Source organism: Anomalospiza imberbis, unplaced genomic scaffold (genome assembly GCF_031753505.1).
Source record: "Anomalospiza imberbis isolate Cuckoo-Finch-1a 21T00152 unplaced genomic scaffold, ASM3175350v1 scaffold_146, whole genome shotgun sequence".
NCBI lineage: Eukaryota > Metazoa > Chordata > Aves > Passeriformes > Viduidae > Anomalospiza > Anomalospiza imberbis.
In genome coordinates this window covers 1-19,965 of record NW_027099781.1, presented here as the reverse complement: position 1 = coordinate 19,965, position 19,965 = coordinate 1, and the positions used below count along the sequence as shown (strand labels likewise).

General features: G+C 60.2%; 3 protein-coding genes across 3 annotated transcripts; 1 reads left to right on the top strand and 2 right to left on the bottom strand.

Moving 5' to 3' along the window:
* Positions 1-542: 542 nt before the first annotated feature.
* Positions 543-2,781, bottom strand: SELENOW (selenoprotein W). Its single transcript, XM_068178023.1, has 6 exons — positions 2,700-2,781; positions 2,239-2,263; positions 2,049-2,102; positions 931-1,005; positions 650-783; positions 543-561 (listed from the first exon to the last, which is right to left on the bottom strand). The coding sequence occupies exons 1-5, from the start codon at positions 2,729-2,731 to the stop codon at positions 709-711; spliced, it is 261 nt and encodes an 86-aa protein (XP_068034124.1). The 5' UTR covers positions 2,732-2,781; the 3' UTR covers positions 543-561; positions 650-708.
* A 1,243-nt stretch (positions 2,782-4,024) lies between these two features.
* On the top strand, positions 4,025-8,470 carry LOC137466201 (gap junction delta-2 protein-like). The gene is made up of 3 exons (XM_068178049.1): positions 4,025-4,176; positions 6,668-7,091; positions 8,114-8,470. The coding sequence occupies exons 1-3, from the start codon at positions 4,106-4,108 to the stop codon at positions 8,468-8,470; spliced, it is 852 nt and encodes a 283-aa protein (XP_068034150.1). The 5' UTR covers positions 4,025-4,105.
* A 3,141-nt stretch (positions 8,471-11,611) lies between these two features.
* Positions 11,612-19,818, bottom strand: NOP53 (NOP53 ribosome biogenesis factor; the record flags this gene model as incomplete). Its single annotated transcript, XM_068178037.1, is given in 13 exon segments — positions 11,612-11,672; positions 12,318-12,394; positions 12,687-12,753; positions 13,308-13,483; positions 14,128-14,171; positions 14,174-14,288; positions 14,794-14,892; positions 15,997-16,092; positions 16,920-16,990; positions 17,789-17,917; positions 17,920-17,996; positions 19,184-19,271; positions 19,715-19,818. Coding segments are annotated over 13 exon segments (1,204 nt in total), but the record flags the coding sequence as incomplete, so codon positions are not given.
* Positions 19,819-19,965: the final 147 nt, after the last annotated feature.

Genomic DNA, 19,965 nt, shown 5'->3' with positions numbered 1-19,965 from the left:
CGGGGCGGGATTTGAAGGATTTGGGGTGAAATGTTGGGATTTTGGGTGGGCTCTGGGGGTTCAGGGCAAGATTTGAGGGGTTTGGGGTGAAATTTCAGGATTTTGGGTGGGCTCTGGGGGTTCAGGGCAGGATTTAAGGGATTTGGGGTGAAATGTTGGGATTTTGGGTGGGCTCTGGGGGTTCAGGGCGGGATTTGGGGTGAAATTTTGGGATTTTGGGGGGGCTCTGGGGGTTCAGGGCGGGATTTGAGGGATTTGGGGTGAAATTTCGGGATTTTGGGGGGGCTCTGGCCCCCCCAGCCCCCGTGCCCCTCCCGCGCGGTGTCAGGGCGGCGCCCGGTGCCGGCGGCGTTTCGGCGATTCCCGTCATGGAGCGCGGGGGGGGGCGGGGGGGCTGGGGGGGTCAGCGCTGTCGCGACATGTCCCGATAGCGTCAGATACCCGGCGATATCTCCCCGTGTATCGCGATACCCGGCGATATCTCCCCGTGTATCGCGATACCCGGCGATATCTCCCCGTGTATCGCGATACCCGGCGATATCTCCCCGTATATCGCGATACCTCCTGATATTCCCCGCTGTATCGCGATACCCGTCGCTATCTGCCGACGCGTCGCGATACCCGTCGATACCTCCCGGTGTATCGCGACGTCCGCCAGTGTCCGGCGCTATATCGCGACGTGTCGCGACAGCCGCCCCCTAGCGGGGCCTAGGCCAGGCAGGACTCGATGGCGGCCACGATCCTGCGCAGTTTGGGGTCGCTGTCCACGAAGCCATCGCCGTTCTGGCGGGGAGGGGGGGGACACCCCAAAATGGGGACGGGGATCGGGGGGGGACACCCCAAAGCGGGGGTGGGGCAGGGGGGGACACCCCAAAGTGGGGGTGGGGCAGGGGGGACACCCCAAAGCGGGGGTGGGGCAGGGGCACCCACCTTTTTGGAGTGGACCAGGTGTCCCCCCACGGTCACCTCAAACCATCCCGTCACCTCCGGGGTGCCCTGGCCGCTCTGGGGGGGGGTGGGGGGCAGCTGAGCGACCCCCAAAATCCTGGGGGGACCCCCACCCCAAAACTCACCCCGCCGGGGATCCCCCCCGCCCCCGCCGAAATCCTCTGGGTCCCACCCCGAAGTCATGTGGGGGTTTTGTTCCACACCCCCCCACAAAAATCCTGTGGATTCACCCCAGAATCCTGCAGGCCCCACCCCAAAATCCTGTGGGTTCACCCCAAAATCCTGCAGGCCCCACCTCAAAATCCTGTGGGTTCACCCCAAAATCCCAACACCCCCCCCAAAATCCTGTGAAGCCCCCCCAAACCCTGAAGTTCCACCTAAAAATTCTGTGAATTCACCCCAAAATCCTGTAGATCCCACCCCAAAATCCTGTGGATTCACCCCAAATCCTCCGAATTCACCCCAAATCCTGTAGATCCCACCCCAAAATCCTGTGGATTTACCCCAAAATCCTGCAGATCCCTCCCCAAAATCCTGCGGATTCACCCCAAAATCCTGTAGATCCCACCCCAAAATCCTGTGGGTTCACCCCAAAATCTGCAGATCCCTCCCCAAAATCCTGTGGGTTCACCCCAAAATCCTGTAGATCCCACCCCAAAATCCTGTGGGTTCACCCCAAAATCCTGCAGATCCCTCCCCAAAATCCTGCGGATTCACCCCAAAATCCTGTAGATCCCACCCCAAAATCCTGTGGGTTCACCCCAAAATCCTGCGAATTCACCCCAAATCCTCCGAATTCACCCCAAATCCTGTGGATCCCACCCCAAAAATCCCGAGACCCCCCACCCCAAAACCCGGAGATCCCCCCAAAATCCTGTGGATTCACCCCAAAATCCCAACACCCCCCCCAAAATCCTGGGGATTCACCCCAAAATGCCAATACCCCCCCAAAATCCTGGGGATTCACCCCAAATCCTCCAAATTCACCCCGTGGCTCCCCCAGATCCCGCACCCCTCCCCCCCCCGAACCCCCGCGCCCCCTCCCCAAATCAGCCCCGACCCCCCCCAAAATTTGGGGTGCCCCCCTGCCCCGGACCCACCACGTGCAGGGCTCCCGGGAAGCGCCACTCCAGTTCCTGCTTCAGCTTCTCAAACTGGGATTTGGGGGGGGTCACTGGTGGGCGTGGGGGCTCCCCCCCCCACCCCCGCAGGGTTTTGGGGTCCCCCCCCACCCCCACCCCCGGATTTTGGGGGGGGGGAGGTCAGAAAAGGGGAGGGGGAGGGGCTCACCTTGGGTTTGTAGCCTCAGGCTCCGCTGGGGGATGGGCGGTGAGGGGGAGGGGTGAAAGAGGGACCCCCCCCCCAAAATTGGGGACCCCCCCCCTAAATTTGGGGACCCCCCCCCCGGAATTGGGGACACCCCCTCCCCAGAACCGGGGACCCCCCCTCCGCAATTGGGGACCTCCCCTCCCAGAATTAGGGACGCCCCCGGAATTGGGGACCCTCACCCAAAATTTGAGACACCCCCCCCGCCCAGAATTGGGGACCCCCCCCCCCCCCCCAGAATTGGGGATCCCCCCGGAATTTGGGACCCCCCCCCCCCAGAATTGGGGATCTCCCCCGGAACTGGGGACAAACCCAGAATTGGGGACCCTCCCTCGGGATTGGGGACCCCCTCCCAGAACTGGGGTCCCCCCGGGGCTCAGGGACCCCCCGGAATTGGGGCCCCCCCAGTTTGGGCCCCCCGGTACCAGTAAAGGACATGGACTGGGAGCGGCGCCATGGCGGCAACTGCGCATGCGCGGGAGGGCGGGGCCAGGGCGGGGCCAGCACTGGGACCAGTGAAACCAGTACGGGACCACCACTGGGACCAGTGAAACCAGTACGGGACTACCACTTGGACCAGTGAAACCAGTACGGGACCACCACTGGGACCAGTGAAACCAGTACGGGACCACCACTGGGACCAGTGAAACCAGTACGGGGCCACCAGTGAAACCAGTACGGGACCACCAGTGAAACCAGTACGGGACCACCACTGGGACCAGTGAAACCAGTACGGGGCCACCACTGGGACCAGTACGGGACCACCAGTGAAACCAGTACGGGACCAGCACTGGGACCAGTGAAACCAGTACGGGACCACCAGTGAAACCAGTACGGGACCACCACTGGGACCAGTGAAACCAGTATAGAGACCCCAGGAGGAGGGGAATGGGGCCGGCAACACCAGTAGGACCAGTAAAACCAGTACAGAAATGCCAGGGGGATGGACTGCTTATACTGGGGATGGACTGGTTGTACTGGGGTGCACTGGTTATACTGGGGTACACTGGTTATACTGGGGTGCACTGGTTATACTGGGGTACACTGGTTATGCCAGTGCACCCGAACTGGTTTTACTGGAGGTTGTGCCCCCAGTGTAACCCCAGTGTAACCAGTCCCTCCCCCAGTATAACCAGTATCACCCCCAGTCCCTCCCCTAGTATAACCAGTATAACTCCCAGTCCCTCCCCAGTATAACCAGTATAACCCCCCAGTCCCTCCCCAAGTATAACCAGTATAACCCCCCAGTCCCTCCCCAAGTATAACCAGTATATCCCCCCAGTCCCTCCCCCAGTATAACCAGTATATCCCCCCCAATCCCACCCCCAGTATAACCAGTATAACCCCCCCAGTCCCGCCCCCAGTATAACCAGTATCACCCCCAGTATAACCAGTATAACTCCCAGTATAACCAGTATCACCCCCCAGTCCCGCCCCCAGCCCCCCCAGCGCTCCCAGTCCCGCCCAGTTCCCCCCCCCAGCGCTCCCAGTCCCGCCCAGTTCCCCCCCCCAGCGCTCCCAGTCCCGCCCAGTTCCCCCCCCAGCGCTCCCAGTCCCGCCCAGTTCCCCCCCCCAGCGCTCCCAGTCCCGCCCAGTCCCCCCCCCAGCGCTCCCAGTCCCGCCCAGTTCCCCCCCCAGCGCTCCCAGTCCCTCCCAGTCCCGCCCCCTCCCCTCCCCCAGCGCTCGGGGCTCGGATGGATCCCGGGGATCCGCTGGATCCGCCCGATCCCGGGGGGCGGGGGGGGCGCGGGGGGCGCCGCTGCTGAGCCGGGGGGTCCCGGGGGGTCCCGGGCGGGCTCGGGGGGCTCCCGGCGCCCCCCGGGCCGGAGCCATGGGCGAATGGACCATCCTGGAGCGGCTGCTGGAGGCGGCGGTGCAGCAGCACTCCACCATGATCGGCAGGTCAGCGACCCCCGAGCCCCCCGGAACCCGCCCGGGCGCCCCGAAATCCCACCCCGGGACCCCAAAAATCCTATCCCGAACCCACCCGGGACCCCGAATCCCACCCAAATCCCACCCCGGGACCCCGAATCCCACCCGGGACCCCAAAATCCCACCCCGAATCCATCCCGGGACCCCAAAAATCTCACCCCGAATCCTCCCTGGGATCCCAAATCCCACCCCGGGACCCCCGGATCCCCCCTGGGATCCCAAATCCCCCCCGGGACCCCCGAATCCATCCCCGGGACCCCAAATCCACCCTGAAATCCAAAATCCCTCCCGGGGACCCCAAATCCCACCCGGAATGCACCCGGGGACCCCGAATCCCACCCCGGATCCCCCCTGGGATCCCAAATCCCCTCGGATCCTCCCGAATCCATCCCCGGGACCCCAAATCCACCCGGAAATCCCAAATCCCCCCATGGACCCCAAAATCCCCTCCAGCCACCCCGGGACCCCCAAATCCCCCCTCGGACCCCAAAATCCCCTCCCATCCCCCGCGCCCCCGGGACCCCCAGACCTCCCCCGCCGCCCCCCCTGCCGCCGCTGTCCCCTCCCCGCTGTCACCTCCCCTCGGGCAGCAGGTGACACCGGTGACACTGGTGGCACTGGTGACACCGGTGACACTGGTGACACTGGCGGCACCGGTGGCACTGGTGGCACTGATGGCACCGGTGACACTGATGACACCGGTGGCACTGGTCTCACTGATGGCACTGGTGGCACCGGTGACACTGGTGACAATGGTGACACTGGTGACAATGGTGGCACCGGTGACACCGGTGGCACTGGTGGCACTGGTGGCACCGGTGACACTGGTGACAATGGTGACACTGGTGACAATGGTGGCACTGGTGACACCGGTGACACCGATGGCACTGGGACAGCCCGGGGGCCCCTCCCGCGGGGGGGGAGGGAGGAGAAGGTCCCCACGTGTCCCCAGAGCTGTCCCCACCCCCGCAGGGCACCGGGGACAAAGCCAGGTGGGGCCGGGGGGGGGGACAGGTGTGACCCGGGTGGCCCCAGGCGACCCCGGGTGGCGCCGGTGGCTCAGGGCCGCCCACGGTCCCTGCGGGCAGCACGTGGCCAGCGGAGCCACGTGGTGGCCAGGCGAGCCACCCGGGGAGCCACCAGGGGAGCCACCAAGGGAGCCACCCGGGGAGCCACGTGGTGGCCAGGTGAGCCACCCGGGGAGCCACCAAGGGAGCCACCCGGGGAGCCACGTGGTGGCCAGGTGAGCCACCCAGGGAGCCACCCGGGGAGCCACGTGGTGGCCAGGTGAGCCACCCGGGGAGCCACCCGGGGAGCCACCAAGGGAGCCACCCGGGGAGCCACGTGGTGGCCAGGTGAGCCACCAGGGGAGCCACATAGTGGCCAGGTGAGCCACCAGGTGAGCCACCGGGTGAGCCACGAGAGGAGCCACCAGGGGAACCACGTGCCCGGCAGGGGACACGCGGCCAGGTAGGGCCAGGTGAGCCAGGCCCGGGGGGTCCAGGGCCAGGTGGGACCCCCAGCCCCAGGTGTCACCCCCAGTGCAGACCCCTCCCCACCCCACCCCACCCCACCTGTGTCCACTCTCAGGATCCTGCTGGCCATGGTGGCCATTCCCTGACCCTGCTGGCCATGGTGGCCATTCCCTGTCCCTGCTGACCACGGTGGCCATTCCCTGTCCCTGCTGGCCATGGTGGTCATTCCCTTGTCCCTATGTCCATTTTCCTGACCCTGCTGACCACGGTGGCCATTCCCTGTCCCTGCTGGCCATGGTGGCCACTCCCCAGGATCCTGCTGACTGTGGTGGCCATTCCCTGTCCCTGCTGGCCATGGTGGCCATTCCCTGTCCCTGCTGGCCATGGTGGCCACTCCCCAGGATCCTGCTGGCCATGGTGGCCATTCCCTGTCCCTGCTGGCCATGGTGGCCACTCCCCAGGATCCTGCTGACCGTGGTGGTCATTCCCTGACCGTGGTGGTCATTCCCTGACCCTGCTGACCGTGGTGGTCATTCCCTGTCCCTGTGTCCATTTTCCTGACCCTGCTGGCCATGGTGGCCACTCCCCAGGATCCTGCTGACCATGGTGGCCATTCCCTGACCCTGCTGACCGTGGTGGCCATTCCCTGTCCCTGCTGGCCATGGTGGCCACTCCCCAGGATCCTGCTGACCATGGTGGCCATTCCCTGACCCTGCTGACCGTGGTGGCCATTCCCTGTCCCTGTGTCCATTTCCCTGACCCTGCTGACCGCTGTGGCCACTCCCCAGGATCCTGCTGACCGTGGTGGTCATTCCCTGTCCCTGCTGGCCATGGTGGTCATTCCCTGTCCCTGCTGACTGCTGTGGCCACTCCCCAGGATCCTGCTGACCATGGTGGCCATTCCCTGACCCTGCTGACCGTGGTGGCCATTCCCTGTCCCTGTGTCCATTTCCCTGACCCTGCTGACCGCTGTGGCCACTCCCCAGGATCCTGCTGACCGTGGTGGTCATCTTCCGCATCCTCATCGTGGCCATCGTGGGCGAGACGGTCTACGAGGACGAGCAGACCATGTTCATGTGCAACACGCTGCAGCCGGGCTGCAACCAGGCGTGCTACGACAAGGCCTTCCCCATCTCGCACATCCGCTACTGGGTCTTCCAGATCATCCTGGTGTGCACGCCCAGCCTCTGCTTCATCACCTACTCCGTGCACCAGGCGGCCAAGCAGCGCGAGCGCCGCTGCTCCTTCCTGGCCCCGCTGCTCGAGCCCCGCCGGCCCAAGGCCAACGGCGCGGCGGCGCTGGCCGCGGCCGCGGAGGCGGCCAAGGAGGAGCCCGAGGCGGCGGCGCGGCCGCCCCGCAGCGCCAAGGTGAAACGGCAGGAGGGCATCTCCAGGTTCTACGTCATCCAGGTGGGTGCCCGCGGGGGAAACGTGCCCAGGTGGAGGTCAGGAACGCGCCGGAGGGTTCCAGCCCAGCTCACCTGTCCCTCTGTGCCCAGGTGGAGGTCAGGGGGATCCCAGGACATCCCCTAACCCCTCACCTGTCCCTTCCTGCCCAGGTGGTGTTCAGGGGGATTCCAGGACATCCCCCAAGCCCTCACCTGTCCCTCTCACACCCAGGTGGTGTTCAGGAACGCCCTGCAAAGCTCAGACCTGCCCCTAACCCCTCACCTGTCCCTTCCTGCTCAGGTGGTGTTCAGGGGGATCCCAGAGCATCCCCCAACCTTACTCACCTGTCCCTCTCACACCCAGGTGGTGTTCAGGAGGGCTCCAGGACGTCCCCCAAGCCCTCAACTTTCCCTCTGTGCCCAGGTGGTGTTCAGGAACGCCCTGCAGAGCTCAGACCTGCCCCTAACCCCTCACCTGTGCCTCTCCTGCCCAGGTGGTGTTCAGGAGGGCTCCAGGACATCCCCCAAGCCCTCACCTGTCCCTCTGTGCCCAGGTGTTGTTCAGGAACGCGCTGGAGGGTTCCAGCCCAGCTCACCTGTCCCTCTGTGCCCAGGTGGAGGTCAGGGGGATCCCAGGGCATCCCCCAAGCCCTCACCTGTCCCTTCCTGCTCAGGTGGTGTTCAGGGGGATCCCAGGACATCCCCTAACCCCTCACCTGTCCCTCTGTGCCCAGGTGGTGTTCAGGAGGGCTCCAGGACATCCCCCTAGCCCTCACCTGTCCCTCTGTGCCCAGGTGGTGTTCAGGAACGCACTGGAGAGCTCAGACCTGCCCCTAACCCCTCACCTGTCCCTCTGTGCCCAGGTGGTGTTCAGGAGGGCTCCAGGACATCCCCCAAGCCCTCACCTGTCCCTTGGTGCCCAGGTGGTGTTCAGGGGGATTCCAGGGTGTCCCCCTAGCCCTCACCTGTGCCTCTCACGCCCAGGTGGTGTTCAGGAGGGCTCCAGGACATCCCCCAAGCCCTCACCTGTCCCTCTGTGCCCAGGTGGTGTTCAGGAACGCGCTGGAGATCGGCTTCCTGGGCGGGCAGTACTTCCTCTACGGCTTCAACGTGCCGGCCATCTTCGAGTGCGACCGCTACCCGTGTGTCAAGGAGGTGGAGTGCTACGTGTCGCGGCCCACCGAGAAGAGCGTCTTCCTGGTGTTCATGTTCGCCGTCTCGGGCGTCTGCGTGCTGCTCAACCTGGCCGAGCTCAACCACCTGGGCTGGCGCAAGGTGCGCGCCGCCGTGCGCGGGGCCCGCGCGCGCCGCAAGAGCCTGGGCGAGGCGCGGCGCAAGGAGCCGGCGGCGCCCGCGCCCGCGCTGGGCAGGACGCAGTCCAGCGAGTCGGCCTACGTGTGATGGGGTGGGATTGGGATTGGATTGGGATTGGGATGGGATTTGGAACGGGACGGGAGCCCACGCTGGGCGGGACACAGTCCAGCGCGTCGGCCTACGTGTGATGGGACTGGGATTGGAGCGAGATTGGGATGGGATTGGGATTGGGACTGGATCAAGATTGGGATGGGATTGGATCAAGACTGGGTTTGGATTGGGATTGGATTGGGATGGAATGGGATGGGAGCCCGCGCTGGGCAGGACGCAGTCCAGCGAGTCGGCCTACGTGTGATGGGGTGGGATTGGGATTGGATTGGGATTGGGATGGGATTTGGAACGGGATCAGAGCCCGCGCTGGGTGAGACGCAGTCCAGCGCGTCAGCCTGCGTGTGATGGGGTGGGATTGGGATTGGATTGGGATGGGATTGGATCAAGACTGGGTTTGGATTAGGATGGGACTGGGATTGGAGCAAGATTGGGATGGGATTGGGTTTGAGATTGGGATTGGATCAAGACTGGGATGGGATTGGATCAAGAATGGGTTTGGACTGGGATAGGATTGGGATGGGATTGGGATTTGGAACGGGACTGGAGCCCGCGCTGGGCAGGACGCAGTCCAGCGCGTCGGCCTGCGTGTGATGGGACTGGGATTGGGATTGGATTGGGATGGACAGGTTTGGGATTGGCATCAGGGTCAGAGTTCAGCCCCGGACTGGAGCCAGAACTGGGAGGGTTTTGGTCCCAAACTGGTGGGGAGCGGAGCCAGGATTGCTGGGATTTCATCCTCAAGCCGTTGGGGTTTGGAGCCACAAAGGTCGGGATTTCGGCCCCAAAACGGGGACTGGAGCCAAAGATCGGGATTTCATCCTGGAATCGCCGGGGTTCGGAGCAGAATCCTTGGGATTTCACCCCAAACTGTCGGGGTTTGGGGCCATAACTGCTGGGATTTCACCCCTAAATCGACGGAGCTGGGAGCCGCCAAAATCGCCAGGAATTGGAGCCAAAATCGCCAGGATTTGGAGCCAAAATTGTTGGGATTTGGAGGCAAAATCGCCGGGAATTGGAGCCAAAATCGCCAGGTTTGGACTGAAAAGGAGCGGGGATCACCCCCAAACTGTTGGGATTTCAGCCCAAGTTGAAGGGGTTCAGACCCCAAACTGTGGGGATTTCACCCCCAAACCGCTGGCGTTTGTCCCCAAAACTGTCAGGACCCGAAACTTCCAGGATTTCACCCCCGAATTCCCGAGGTTTGGAGGCAGAACTGCCCCAAAAACGCCAAAATTCCTCCCGAAATTTCGGGACTTTGGACCCAAAAACCACCGGGGAGGAGCCTGGACCCAAAACGCCGAGGTTTAGCCCCAAATCCGTTGGGAATTCATCCCTAAAACCATCAGATCCCCCCAGAGGCGCCGTTCCGCCGGCTCCGAACCCCAGAATTCCCGGGGTTTGTCCCCCAAAACCTCCCAATTTCAGGGTTTCACCCCAAAAGTTGCTGCTGTTTTCCCCCCTCCTTTTATTCCCCTGCTTTTAATTTTGGCCGCCCCCAGGTGCAAATGGGACTGGGATGATTTTTTGGGGGGGGGGGGGTGGCAGCTGAGTTTATTTTGGGGTGTTTGTATTTCTTTTAGTGAAATTTGTATTTATTTTAACAAAGTTTGTATTTATTTTGGGGTGTTCGTACTTATTTTAGTGAGATTTGTATTTATTTTAGTGAGATTTATATTTATTTTAGTGAGACTTATATTTATTTTAGTGAGATCTGTATTTATTTTAGTGAGATTTGTAATTAATTCAGAAAGGTTTTGTTTCTTTTTATTTATTTCAGGGTGTATTTATTTAAAAGGGGGGGTTTGTATTTATTTTAGTGAGTTTTGTATTTATTTCAGGAGAGTTTTTATTTCGGGGTGTATTTATTAAAAGTGAGGGGTTTTATTTATTTGGGCTGCTTGTTTTATTTAAGGGAGATTTGTGTTTGTTTCAGTGAAAAAAATGGGGTCAGAACCCCCAAAAATGGGGTCAGAACCCCCCAAAATGGGGTCAAAACCCCAAAATTAATTCAGAACCCGCAAAATGGGGTCAAAACCTCCAAAATGGGGTCAGAATCCCCAAAATGAGCTCAAAACCCCCAAAATGGGGTCAAAACCCCAAAATGGGGTCAAAACCCCAAAATGGGCTCAGACCCACCCAAAATGAGCTCAGACCCCCAAAATTGGGTCAGACCCCCCCAAAAGGAGCTCAGATCCCCCCAAAATGGGGTCAGAACCCCCCAAAATGGGCTCAGACCCCCAAAATGGGGCTCAGAACCCCCCAAAATGGGGTCAGATCCCCCAAAATGGGCTCAGACCCCCAAAATGGGGTCAGAATCCCCAAAATGAACTCAGAACCCCCAAAATGGGCTCAGACCTGCCCAAAATGAGCTCAGACCCCCCAAATTGGGTCAGCCCCCCACCAAAAGGAGCTCAGACCCCCCCAAAATGGTGTAAGCCTCCCCAAAATGGGCTCAGACCCCCAAAATTGGGTCAGAACCCCCCAAAATGGGCTCAGAACCCCAAAATGGGCTCAGAACCCCCCAAAATGGGCTCAGAACCCCAAAATGGGCTCAGAACCCCCCAAAATGGGCTCAGAACCCCCCAAAATGGGCTCAGAACCCCAAAATGGGCTCAGATCCCCCCCAAATGGTCCCAGCCCCCCCAAAATGGGCTCAGACCCACCCAGAATGGGCTCACACCCCCAAAATGTGGTCAGAACCCCCAAAATGGGGTCAGATCCCCAAAATGGGGTCAGAACCCCCCAAAGTGGGCTCAGAACCCCCAAAATGGGCTCAGAACCCCCCAAAATGGGCTCAGAATCTCCAAAATGGGGTCAGAACCCCCCAAAATGGCTCAGAACCCCCCAAAATGGGCTCAGAATCTCCAGAATGGGCTCGGTTTCCCCCTGACCCCCCCGGGTGGCCTCAGTTTCCCCTGGGGGGGTTCAGTTGCCCCCACGCTGGGTTTGTCCCCCCCCCATTCCCAAAAAGACCCCCCAGGACCCGCAGCTGCTCCGAGGAATTTATTTTGGGGGGGGAGGGGGGGGTCCCGCTCAAAGCCTGGAACAGAAAAGGGGGGAGGGGTCAGGGGGGTCCCAAATTTTGGGGTTCCCCCCCCACCCCCGGACCCCCCAAACTCACGTCACTTCCCGGAAGGATCTCTTCTCCACGTATTTCACCCGGTAACGGCGCCGGAATCTGGGGGAAAATCCCGGGAAATTGGGTCAGGAGGGGGGGCCCCGCCCAGGCTTTGGGGCTTCCCCTGGATTTTGGGGTTTTCCCCTGGATTTTGGGGTTTTCCCCTGAATTTTGGGGTTTTTTCCCCCATGAATTTTGGGGCTTTCCCCTGAATTCTGGGATTCCTTTCATGAATTTTGGGATTCCTCTCATGAAATTTGGGATTCCTCTCATGAATTTTGGGATTCCTCTCGTGAATTTTGGGGTTTTTCTCCCTGAATTTTGGTGGTTTTCGTGTGAATTTTGGGGTTTCCCCCTGAATTTCCATGTTTCCTCCCTGGATTTTGGTGTTTTCCCGTAAATTTAGGGATTTTCCCCATGAATTCTGGGGTTTCCCTCACGAATTTTGGTGTTTCCTCCATGAATTTTGTGGTTTTCCCCATGAATTTCGAGGTTTCCCCTGTGAATTTTGGTGTTTCTCTCATTAATTTTGGTATTCCCTCCTGAATTTTGCTGCTTCCTTGTGAATTTTGGGATTCCTCTCATGAATTTTGGGGTTTTTCTCCCTGAATTTTGGGGTTTTCCCGCTGATTTTTGGCGTTTTCCCCCCAGATTTTGGTCTTTTCCCCCAGATTTTGGGTTTTTCCCCCAGATCTGCCCACTCACTTGGCCCTCTCGCGGGGCTCGATCATGTTCCTCCTCTGGAGGCTCTTGAAGCGATCCCGGAGCACACTCCCCTCGGGCTGCAAATTTGGGACGTTCCCAAAGATCATTTTTAGGCATTTCTGGCTTTTTAGGACCTCAGGAACCTCCCTACCCTCCCCTCCCCCCCAAAAAAACCCCCCATTTTGGGGTCTCAGCGGCCTCAGCCTCCCCGGGGCCTCGTCCACGCGACAAAGCCCCGGGACCCCCAAACCCTTCACATTCCCCACGTGGGGAATCCTCACAGCGCAAGGATGGGTCTCATCACGGGCAGCTGCGACCCCAAAACCCCCAGGAACCCCCCAGGCACGGGGGTCTCCCCCCGGAACCCACCCGGAGGCTCCGCAGGGACTCTGGCAGCTCCTCGCTCAGCTGCACCTCGGGCCCGGCCTCCTCGTACCTGCAGAGGCCCAAAATTGGGATCTTTGGCCTCAAAAACTGGGGGGATCATCCCAAAAACCCCGCCCCAAAAACCCCACTGCAAGCCCCATTTGCCCTTCCCCAAACCCCCTTTTTCCCCCCAAATTCCCGTTTTTTCCCTCCCCAAATGCCATCATCCTCCTCTCAAATCCCCTATTTCCCACCCCAAAAAAAAATCCCCTTTTTCCCCACCCAAATCCCCTCCAAACCCCGATTTTCCCCCCAAATTCCCATTTCCCCCCCTACCAAACCCCTGTTTTTCCCTCTCCAAACCCCCAAATCCCCATTCTCCCTCCCCAAACCCCCCAATTCCCCATTTCCCTCCCCACACTCCCAAAACCCCCATTTTCCCACCCCAAATCTCCATTTCCCCCCCCCAATTCCCCCCTTTTCCCTCCCCACACCCCCAAACCCCATTTTTCCCGCCCCAAACCCCATTTTTCCCGCCCCAAACCCCATTTTTCCCGCCCCAAACCCCATTTTTCCCACCCCAAACCCCATTTTCCCCGCCCCAAACCCCGGTGTGTTCCGCACCGGAGCCGCCCCAGGCGCTTCGGGGCCGTTTCCCGCAGCCGCCGGCGCCGGTCCCGCAGCAGCCGCCGGCGCCGCAGCTCCGCGTCCCTGAGCAGCAGCGCCCGGCGCAGCGAGCGCAGCCGGAACAGCCCCTGCAGCCTCTGCAGGGCCACGCGGGCACGGGCACGGGCACCGGCCTGGGGAGAGACCCCCGCACACCCATCAGGGATCCCGAGATCCAGCCCGGATCCCAAAAATCCATCAGGGATCCCGGAGATCCAGCCCTGCTCCCAGAAATCCATCAGGGATCCCGGAGATCCAGCCCTGATCCCAGAAATCCGTCACGGATCCCAGAGATGCAGCCCTGATCCCAAAAATCCGTCAAGGATCCCACAGATCCAGCCTGATCCCAGAAATCCATCAGGGATCCCGGAGATCCAGCCCTGATCCCAGAAATCCATCAGGGATCCCACAGATCCAGCCCTGATCCCACAGATCCAGCCCAGACCCAGAGATCCAGCCTTGATCCCAAAAATCCATCACTGATCCCACAGATCCAGCCCTGATCCCAAAAATCCATCACTGATCCCACAGATCCAGCCCTGATCCCAAAAATCCATCACTGATCCCAGAGATCCAGCCCTGATCCCATAAATCCAGCCCTGATCCCATAAATCCAGCCCTGACCCCAATCCCCTCAATCCTAACCCCAATCCCGACCCCGATCTCTTCAATCCCGACCCAAATCCTGACCCCAGTGCCTTCACTCCCAATCCCCTCAATCCCGACCCCAATTCCCTCAATCCCGACCCCAATCCCGACCCCGCTCCGGCCCCGTCACCTTCTCCCTCTGCTCCTTCTCCTTGCGCCGCTGTTTTTCCGTTTCCGCCCGGGCTGTTCCCGTTTTCGGGGCGGCTCCTGCTCCTGCTCCTCCTCCTGCTGCTCTTCCTCCTCCTCCTCCTCCTCCAGCAGCCCCTGCAGCTGCTCCCGCAGCACAGCCTCCTGCGGGACCCCCCAACTCCAGAGCTCAGACCCCAAACTGGGGGGCCCAGACCCCAAATGCTGGGATCTGACCCCAAACTGGGGGGCCCAGACCCCAAATTCTGGGGCTTAGACCCAAATTCTGGGACCCTGGCCCCAAATTCTGGGGCTCAAACCCCAAATTCTGGGCTCTGATCCCAAATTCTGGGAACCAGACCCCAAATTCTGGGCTCTAACCCCAGATTCTGGGACCCAGACCCCAAATTGGGGGGCCCAGACTCCAAATTGTGGGGCCCAGACCCCAAATTGTGGGGCTCGGACCCCAAATTCAGGGATACAGACCTCAAATTCTGGGATCCAGACCCCCACATTTGGGAACCCAGACCCCAAATTCCAGGTCCAGATCCCAAATTCTGGACCAAGACCCCAGATTTCAGAACTCAGACCCCAAGTTGTTGACCCAGACCCCAAATTCCGGGGCCCAGACCCCACATTTGGGGTCCCAGACCCCCTCTCCTGTCCCCACCTGCGAGGGCGGCGCCTCGGTGACCTTCAGCCTCCTCTCCACCTTCTCCTCCTCCCTCTTCCTCCTCGTCTCCACCTCCAGCGCCCGCAGCAGCAGATCCTGCCAAAGGAGGCAGGGTCACCCCCAAAACCGCCCCAAAACTACCACAAAACCACCCCAAAAATACCAAAAACCACCCCACAAAACCACCCCACAAAACCACCCAAAAACTACCCAAAAACCACACCAAAAACTACCCCACAACCACCCAAAAACTACCCCAAAACTACCCCAAAACAGCCCAAAACTACCCCAAAACCACCCCAAAACTACCCCAAAACTACCCCAAAACCACCCCAAAACTACCCCCAAACCACCACAAAACTACCCCAAAACCACCCAAAAACCACCCCAAAACCACCCAAAAACTACCCCAAAAACTACACCAAAACCAGCCCAAAACTACCCCAAAAACCACCCAAAAACTACCCCAAAACCACCCAAAAACTACCCCAAAAACCACAATGAGAATTACCCAAAAACCACCCTGGAAACACCCCAAAACCCCTTACAGCCCCCCAAAAAACTCATGACCCCCAAAAACTCCTCCTGGCCCCCCAAAATTCCCCAAAATCCTCCTGCCCCCCCAAAAACCTCTCCTGCCCCCCAAAAATCCCCTAAAATCTCCCATTGCCCCCCCCTAAAACCCTCCTGACCCCCCAAAATCCTTCACAGCCCCCCTAAAATCCCCTGAGACTCCTCCTGGCCCCCCAAAATCCCTCATTGCCCCCCCAAAAACCCCTCCTGCCCCCCAAAAACCCCTCCTGACCCCCCAAAATCCTTCACAGCCCCCCTAAAATCCCCTGAGACCCCTCCTGGCCCCCCAAAATCCCTCATTGCCCCCCCAAAAAACCTCTCCTGGCCCCCCAAAAACCCCTCCTGACCTCCCAAAATCCTTCACAGCCCCCCTAAAATCCCCTGAGACTCCTCTGGCCCCCCAAAATCCCTCATTGCCCCCCCCAAAAACCCCTCCTGCCCCCCAAAAACCCCCCAAAATCCCTCATTGCCCCCCCCTAAAACCCCTCCTGGCCCCCCAAAAACCCCTCCTGCCCCCCCAAAAACCCCCCAAAATCCCTCATTGCCCCCCCTAAAACCACTCCTGCCTCCCCAAAATCCCTCACTGCCCCCCCAAAAACCCCTCCTGGCCCCCCAAAACCCCCAAACCTGGTGGTCCTGGAAGGGGGGGTTGTAGGAGCCCCCCTGGCCGATCACCTCCACGGGGGGGAGGGGCGAGGGCTTGGCCTGGAGCCGGGGGGGGCGCTGGGAAAGGGGGAGGGGGACACCCCAAAATGAGACCCCCGGCCTTGGGGGGGCTCAAAGAGGGGATCAGAGGGAATGTGGGGGGTCCCTGGGGGGTTTTGGGGGGCCCTGAGCTGTTTTGGGGGGTCCCTGGGGTGTTTTTGGGGGTCCCAAGGGGATTTTGGGGGTCCTAGGGGTGGTTTTGGGGGTCCCAAGATCATTTTAAAGTGTTTTGGGGGTCCCAGGAATGGTTTTGTGGGTCCCAGGGGTGTTTCAGGGGGTCCCAGGGGGATTTTGGGGGTCCCAGGGTGTTTCAGGGGGTCCCAGGGGGATTTTGGGGGTCCCAGGGGGATTTTGGGGGTCCCGGGGGGGGGGTTGGGGTGGTTTTGGGGGTCCTAGGGGGGGTTTTGGGGGTCCCAGGGGGGGTTGGGGTGGTTTTGGGGGTCCCAGGGAGGGTTTTGGGGGTCCCAGGGGGATTTTGGGGGGTCCCAGGGGGATTTTGGGGGTCCCGGGGGGGGGTTGGGGTGGTTTTGGGGGTCCCAGGGAGGGTTTTGGGGATCCCGGGTGGGATTTTGGGGGTCCCGGGGGGGGGTTGGGGTGTTTTTGGGGGTCCCAGGGAGGGTTTTGGGGGTCCCAGGGGGATTTTGGGGTCCCAGGGGGGGGTTGGGGTCCCAGGGGGGGGTTGGGGTCCCGGGGGGGGGTTGGGGTGTTTTTGGGGGTCCCAGGGAGGGTTTTGGGGGTCCCGGGGGGATTTTGGGGGTCCCGGGGGGGGTGGGGTGCTTTTGGGGGTCCCAGGGGGGGATTTGGGGGTCCCAGGGGGGGTTCTGGGGTGTTTTTTGGGGTCCCACCTGCACCCTCAGCCTCTTGGTCTGCTGCAGGTACCAGGGGTCCTGCCCGGCCAGGGGGGCGTCCAGGGGGTCTGGGGGGGGCACAGGGACCTCAGGGAGGGGATCCCCAAAATCCCCCCACCCCCAAAGGTGCCTGGAACCCTCCCCCACCCTGGAAACCCCCCCAAATTTTAACAAGTCCCCCCCCCAAAATCACCCCCTGGACCCCAAAAACCCACAGATTTTAACAAGCCCCCCCAAAATCGCCACTCTCCTACCCCATATCCCCCAAATTTTAATGAGACCCCCAAAAATCACCCCCCAAACCCATCCCCCGAAATGCCCCCCCAAATTGTAACAAGCCCCCCTGAAACCCCCCAATCCTACCAAACCTCCCCAAAATCCGCCCAAATTGTAACAAGCCCCCAAAATCCCACCCAAACCCCCCAAATTGTAACAAGCCCCCCCAAATTTTACCAAGGCCCCCCTAAAGCTCCCCAAGTTGTAACGAGCCCCCCCAAATTTGACCAAGCCCCCCCCAAATCCCCCAAATTCTAACTGACCCCCCAAAACCTCCCCAAATTTCACCAAGCCCCCCCCAAATTGTAACTGACCCCCCAAAACCTCCCCAAATTTCACCAAGCCCCCCGAATCCCCCCAAATTGTAACTGACCCCCCAAAACCACCCCAAATTTCACCAAGCCCCCCCAAAACCCCCCCAAATTGTAACTGACCCCCCCCAAAACCTCCCCAAATTTCACCAAGCCCCCCCCAAATTGTAACTGACCCCCCAAAACCTCCCCAAATTTCACCAAGCCCCCCAAATTGCAACTGACCCCCCCAAAACCTCCCCAAATTTCACCAGGTCCCCCCAAACCCCCCAGACTCACTGTGCTCCCCCCAGATGTCGTAGAAGGCCCGGTGGGGGTCGGAGCGGCCGAGCTCGGGGGGTTTTTGGGGGGGTCCCGGAGCCCCCCGGGCCAGGCGGGCCCGCAGGCGCCGCTCCCCCCGCGGAACTCCCCGAGTTGGGCTTTCCTCTCCCAGAACTGCCGGCGGCGCCGCTCCTGCCGCCCGTGAGGGGTCTGGTGGGCACAGACGCTGCAGGACCCCCGAAATGAGCCCAGAATCCCAAAAATGAGCCCCAAACACCCCCAAAAATGAGCACCGAACACCCCAAAATGAGCACCAAACACCCAAAAATGAGTCCCAAATCTGCCCAAAAATGAGCACCAAACACGCCCAAAAATGAGCACCAAATCCACCCAAAAATGAGCCCAAATCCACCCAAAAATGAGCACCAAACACCCCAAAATTGAACCCCAAATCCACCCAAAAATGAGCACCAAACACCCCCAAAATGAGCCCCAAATCCACCCAAAAATGAGCACCAAACACCCCAAAATGAGCCCTAAATCCACCCAAAAATGAGCACCAACACACCCAAAAATGAGCACCGAACACCCCAAAAATGAGCACGAAACACCCCCAAAAATGAGCCCCAAATCGGCCCAAAAATGAGCACCAAACACCCCAAAATGAGCCCTAAATCCACCCAAAAATGAGCACCAAACACCCCCAAAAATGAGCCCCAGAATCCCAAAAATGAGCCCCAAACACCCCCAAAAATGAGCACCAAATCCGCCCAAAAATGAGCACCAAACACCCAAAAATGAGCACCAAATCCGCCCAAAAATGAGCACCAAATCCGCCCAAAAATGAGCACCAAATCCACCCAAAAATGAGCCCAAATCCACCCAAAAATGAGCACCAAATCCACCCAAAAATGAACCCAAATCACACCAAAAATGAACCCCAAACCTCCCAAAAATGAGCACCAAAAACAGGACCCCAAAACGGGAGCCCAAAAATGGGATCCCAAAACTTGGGGAGGGTCCCTGAGGGGATTTTGGGGGTCCCTGATGGAATTTCGGGGATCCCAGGGGGATTCTGAGGTCCTGGTGGGGAACTGGGGGACCCCTGAGAAAAATTTGAGGGTCCCTGAGGGGATTTGGGGGGATTTAGGGGGTCCCTAACAGGATTTTGGGGGTCCCTGATGGAATTTTGTGGATCCCAGGGGATTTTGGGGTCCCAGGGAGGAACTGGGGGGTCATTGAGGGGAATTTCAGGGGTCCCGGGGGAATTTTGGGGGTCCCTGAGGGGAAATTGGGGGTCCCAGGAGGATTTCGGGGTCCCTGAGGGGAATTTTGGCGGTGCAGCCACCCCAAAAACCCCGCCCAGATGCAGGTTTTAGGGTGGAGGAGCCCCCCCAGCACCCCCAGACTCACTTTTTGGGGGGAGGCACCTTGGAGAGGGGCTGCAGCACCAGGTCCACGTGCAGGGGCTTCTGGGGGGGCTTCTTCCTCAGGGGCCGGCCTGGGGAGGGGTCCGGGGGGTCAGGGGCACCCCCAAAACCCTGGGGGGAATCCCCCAAAAACGTGCCCCGAATCCCCCAAAAAATGAGCTAAACATACCCCAAAAATGAGCCCCCGGACCCTCCCAAAATAAACCCCTAATCCCCCCAAAATGAACCCAAAATCCTTCCAAAAATGACCCCCAAGACCCCAAAATAAGCCCCAAATCCCCCAAAAATGAGCCGAACATACCCCAAAAATGAGGCAAAAATCCCCCCAAAATTAACCCCAAATCCCCCCAAAAGTGAGGCAAAAATCCCCCCAAAATTAACCCCAAATCCCCCCAAAAATGAGCCAAACATACCCCAAAAATGAGCCCCCAATCCCCCCAAAATGAGCCCCGAAGCCCCCCAAGCCCAGGCGGGGTCCTCGGGCAGGGAGGGAATTTGGGGTTGAAATCCTCACTTTTGGGGGCGCTCCCGGTGTCCAGGAAGAAAAGGCCCTCGTCGGGCTGCTCCGAGATCAGGCCCCTGAAAGGGACCCCGGAAAATGAGAGATTCACCCCAAAACTGGAGACTCACCCCCGAACCCCCGCTGGGACCCCGGAAACCCCCCAAATCCACTGAGACCCCCCAGAACCCCTCAGGACCCCCAAATCCCACTGAGACCCCCCCCAAAATCCCCTAATTCCCCCAAATCCCACTGAGACCCCCCCC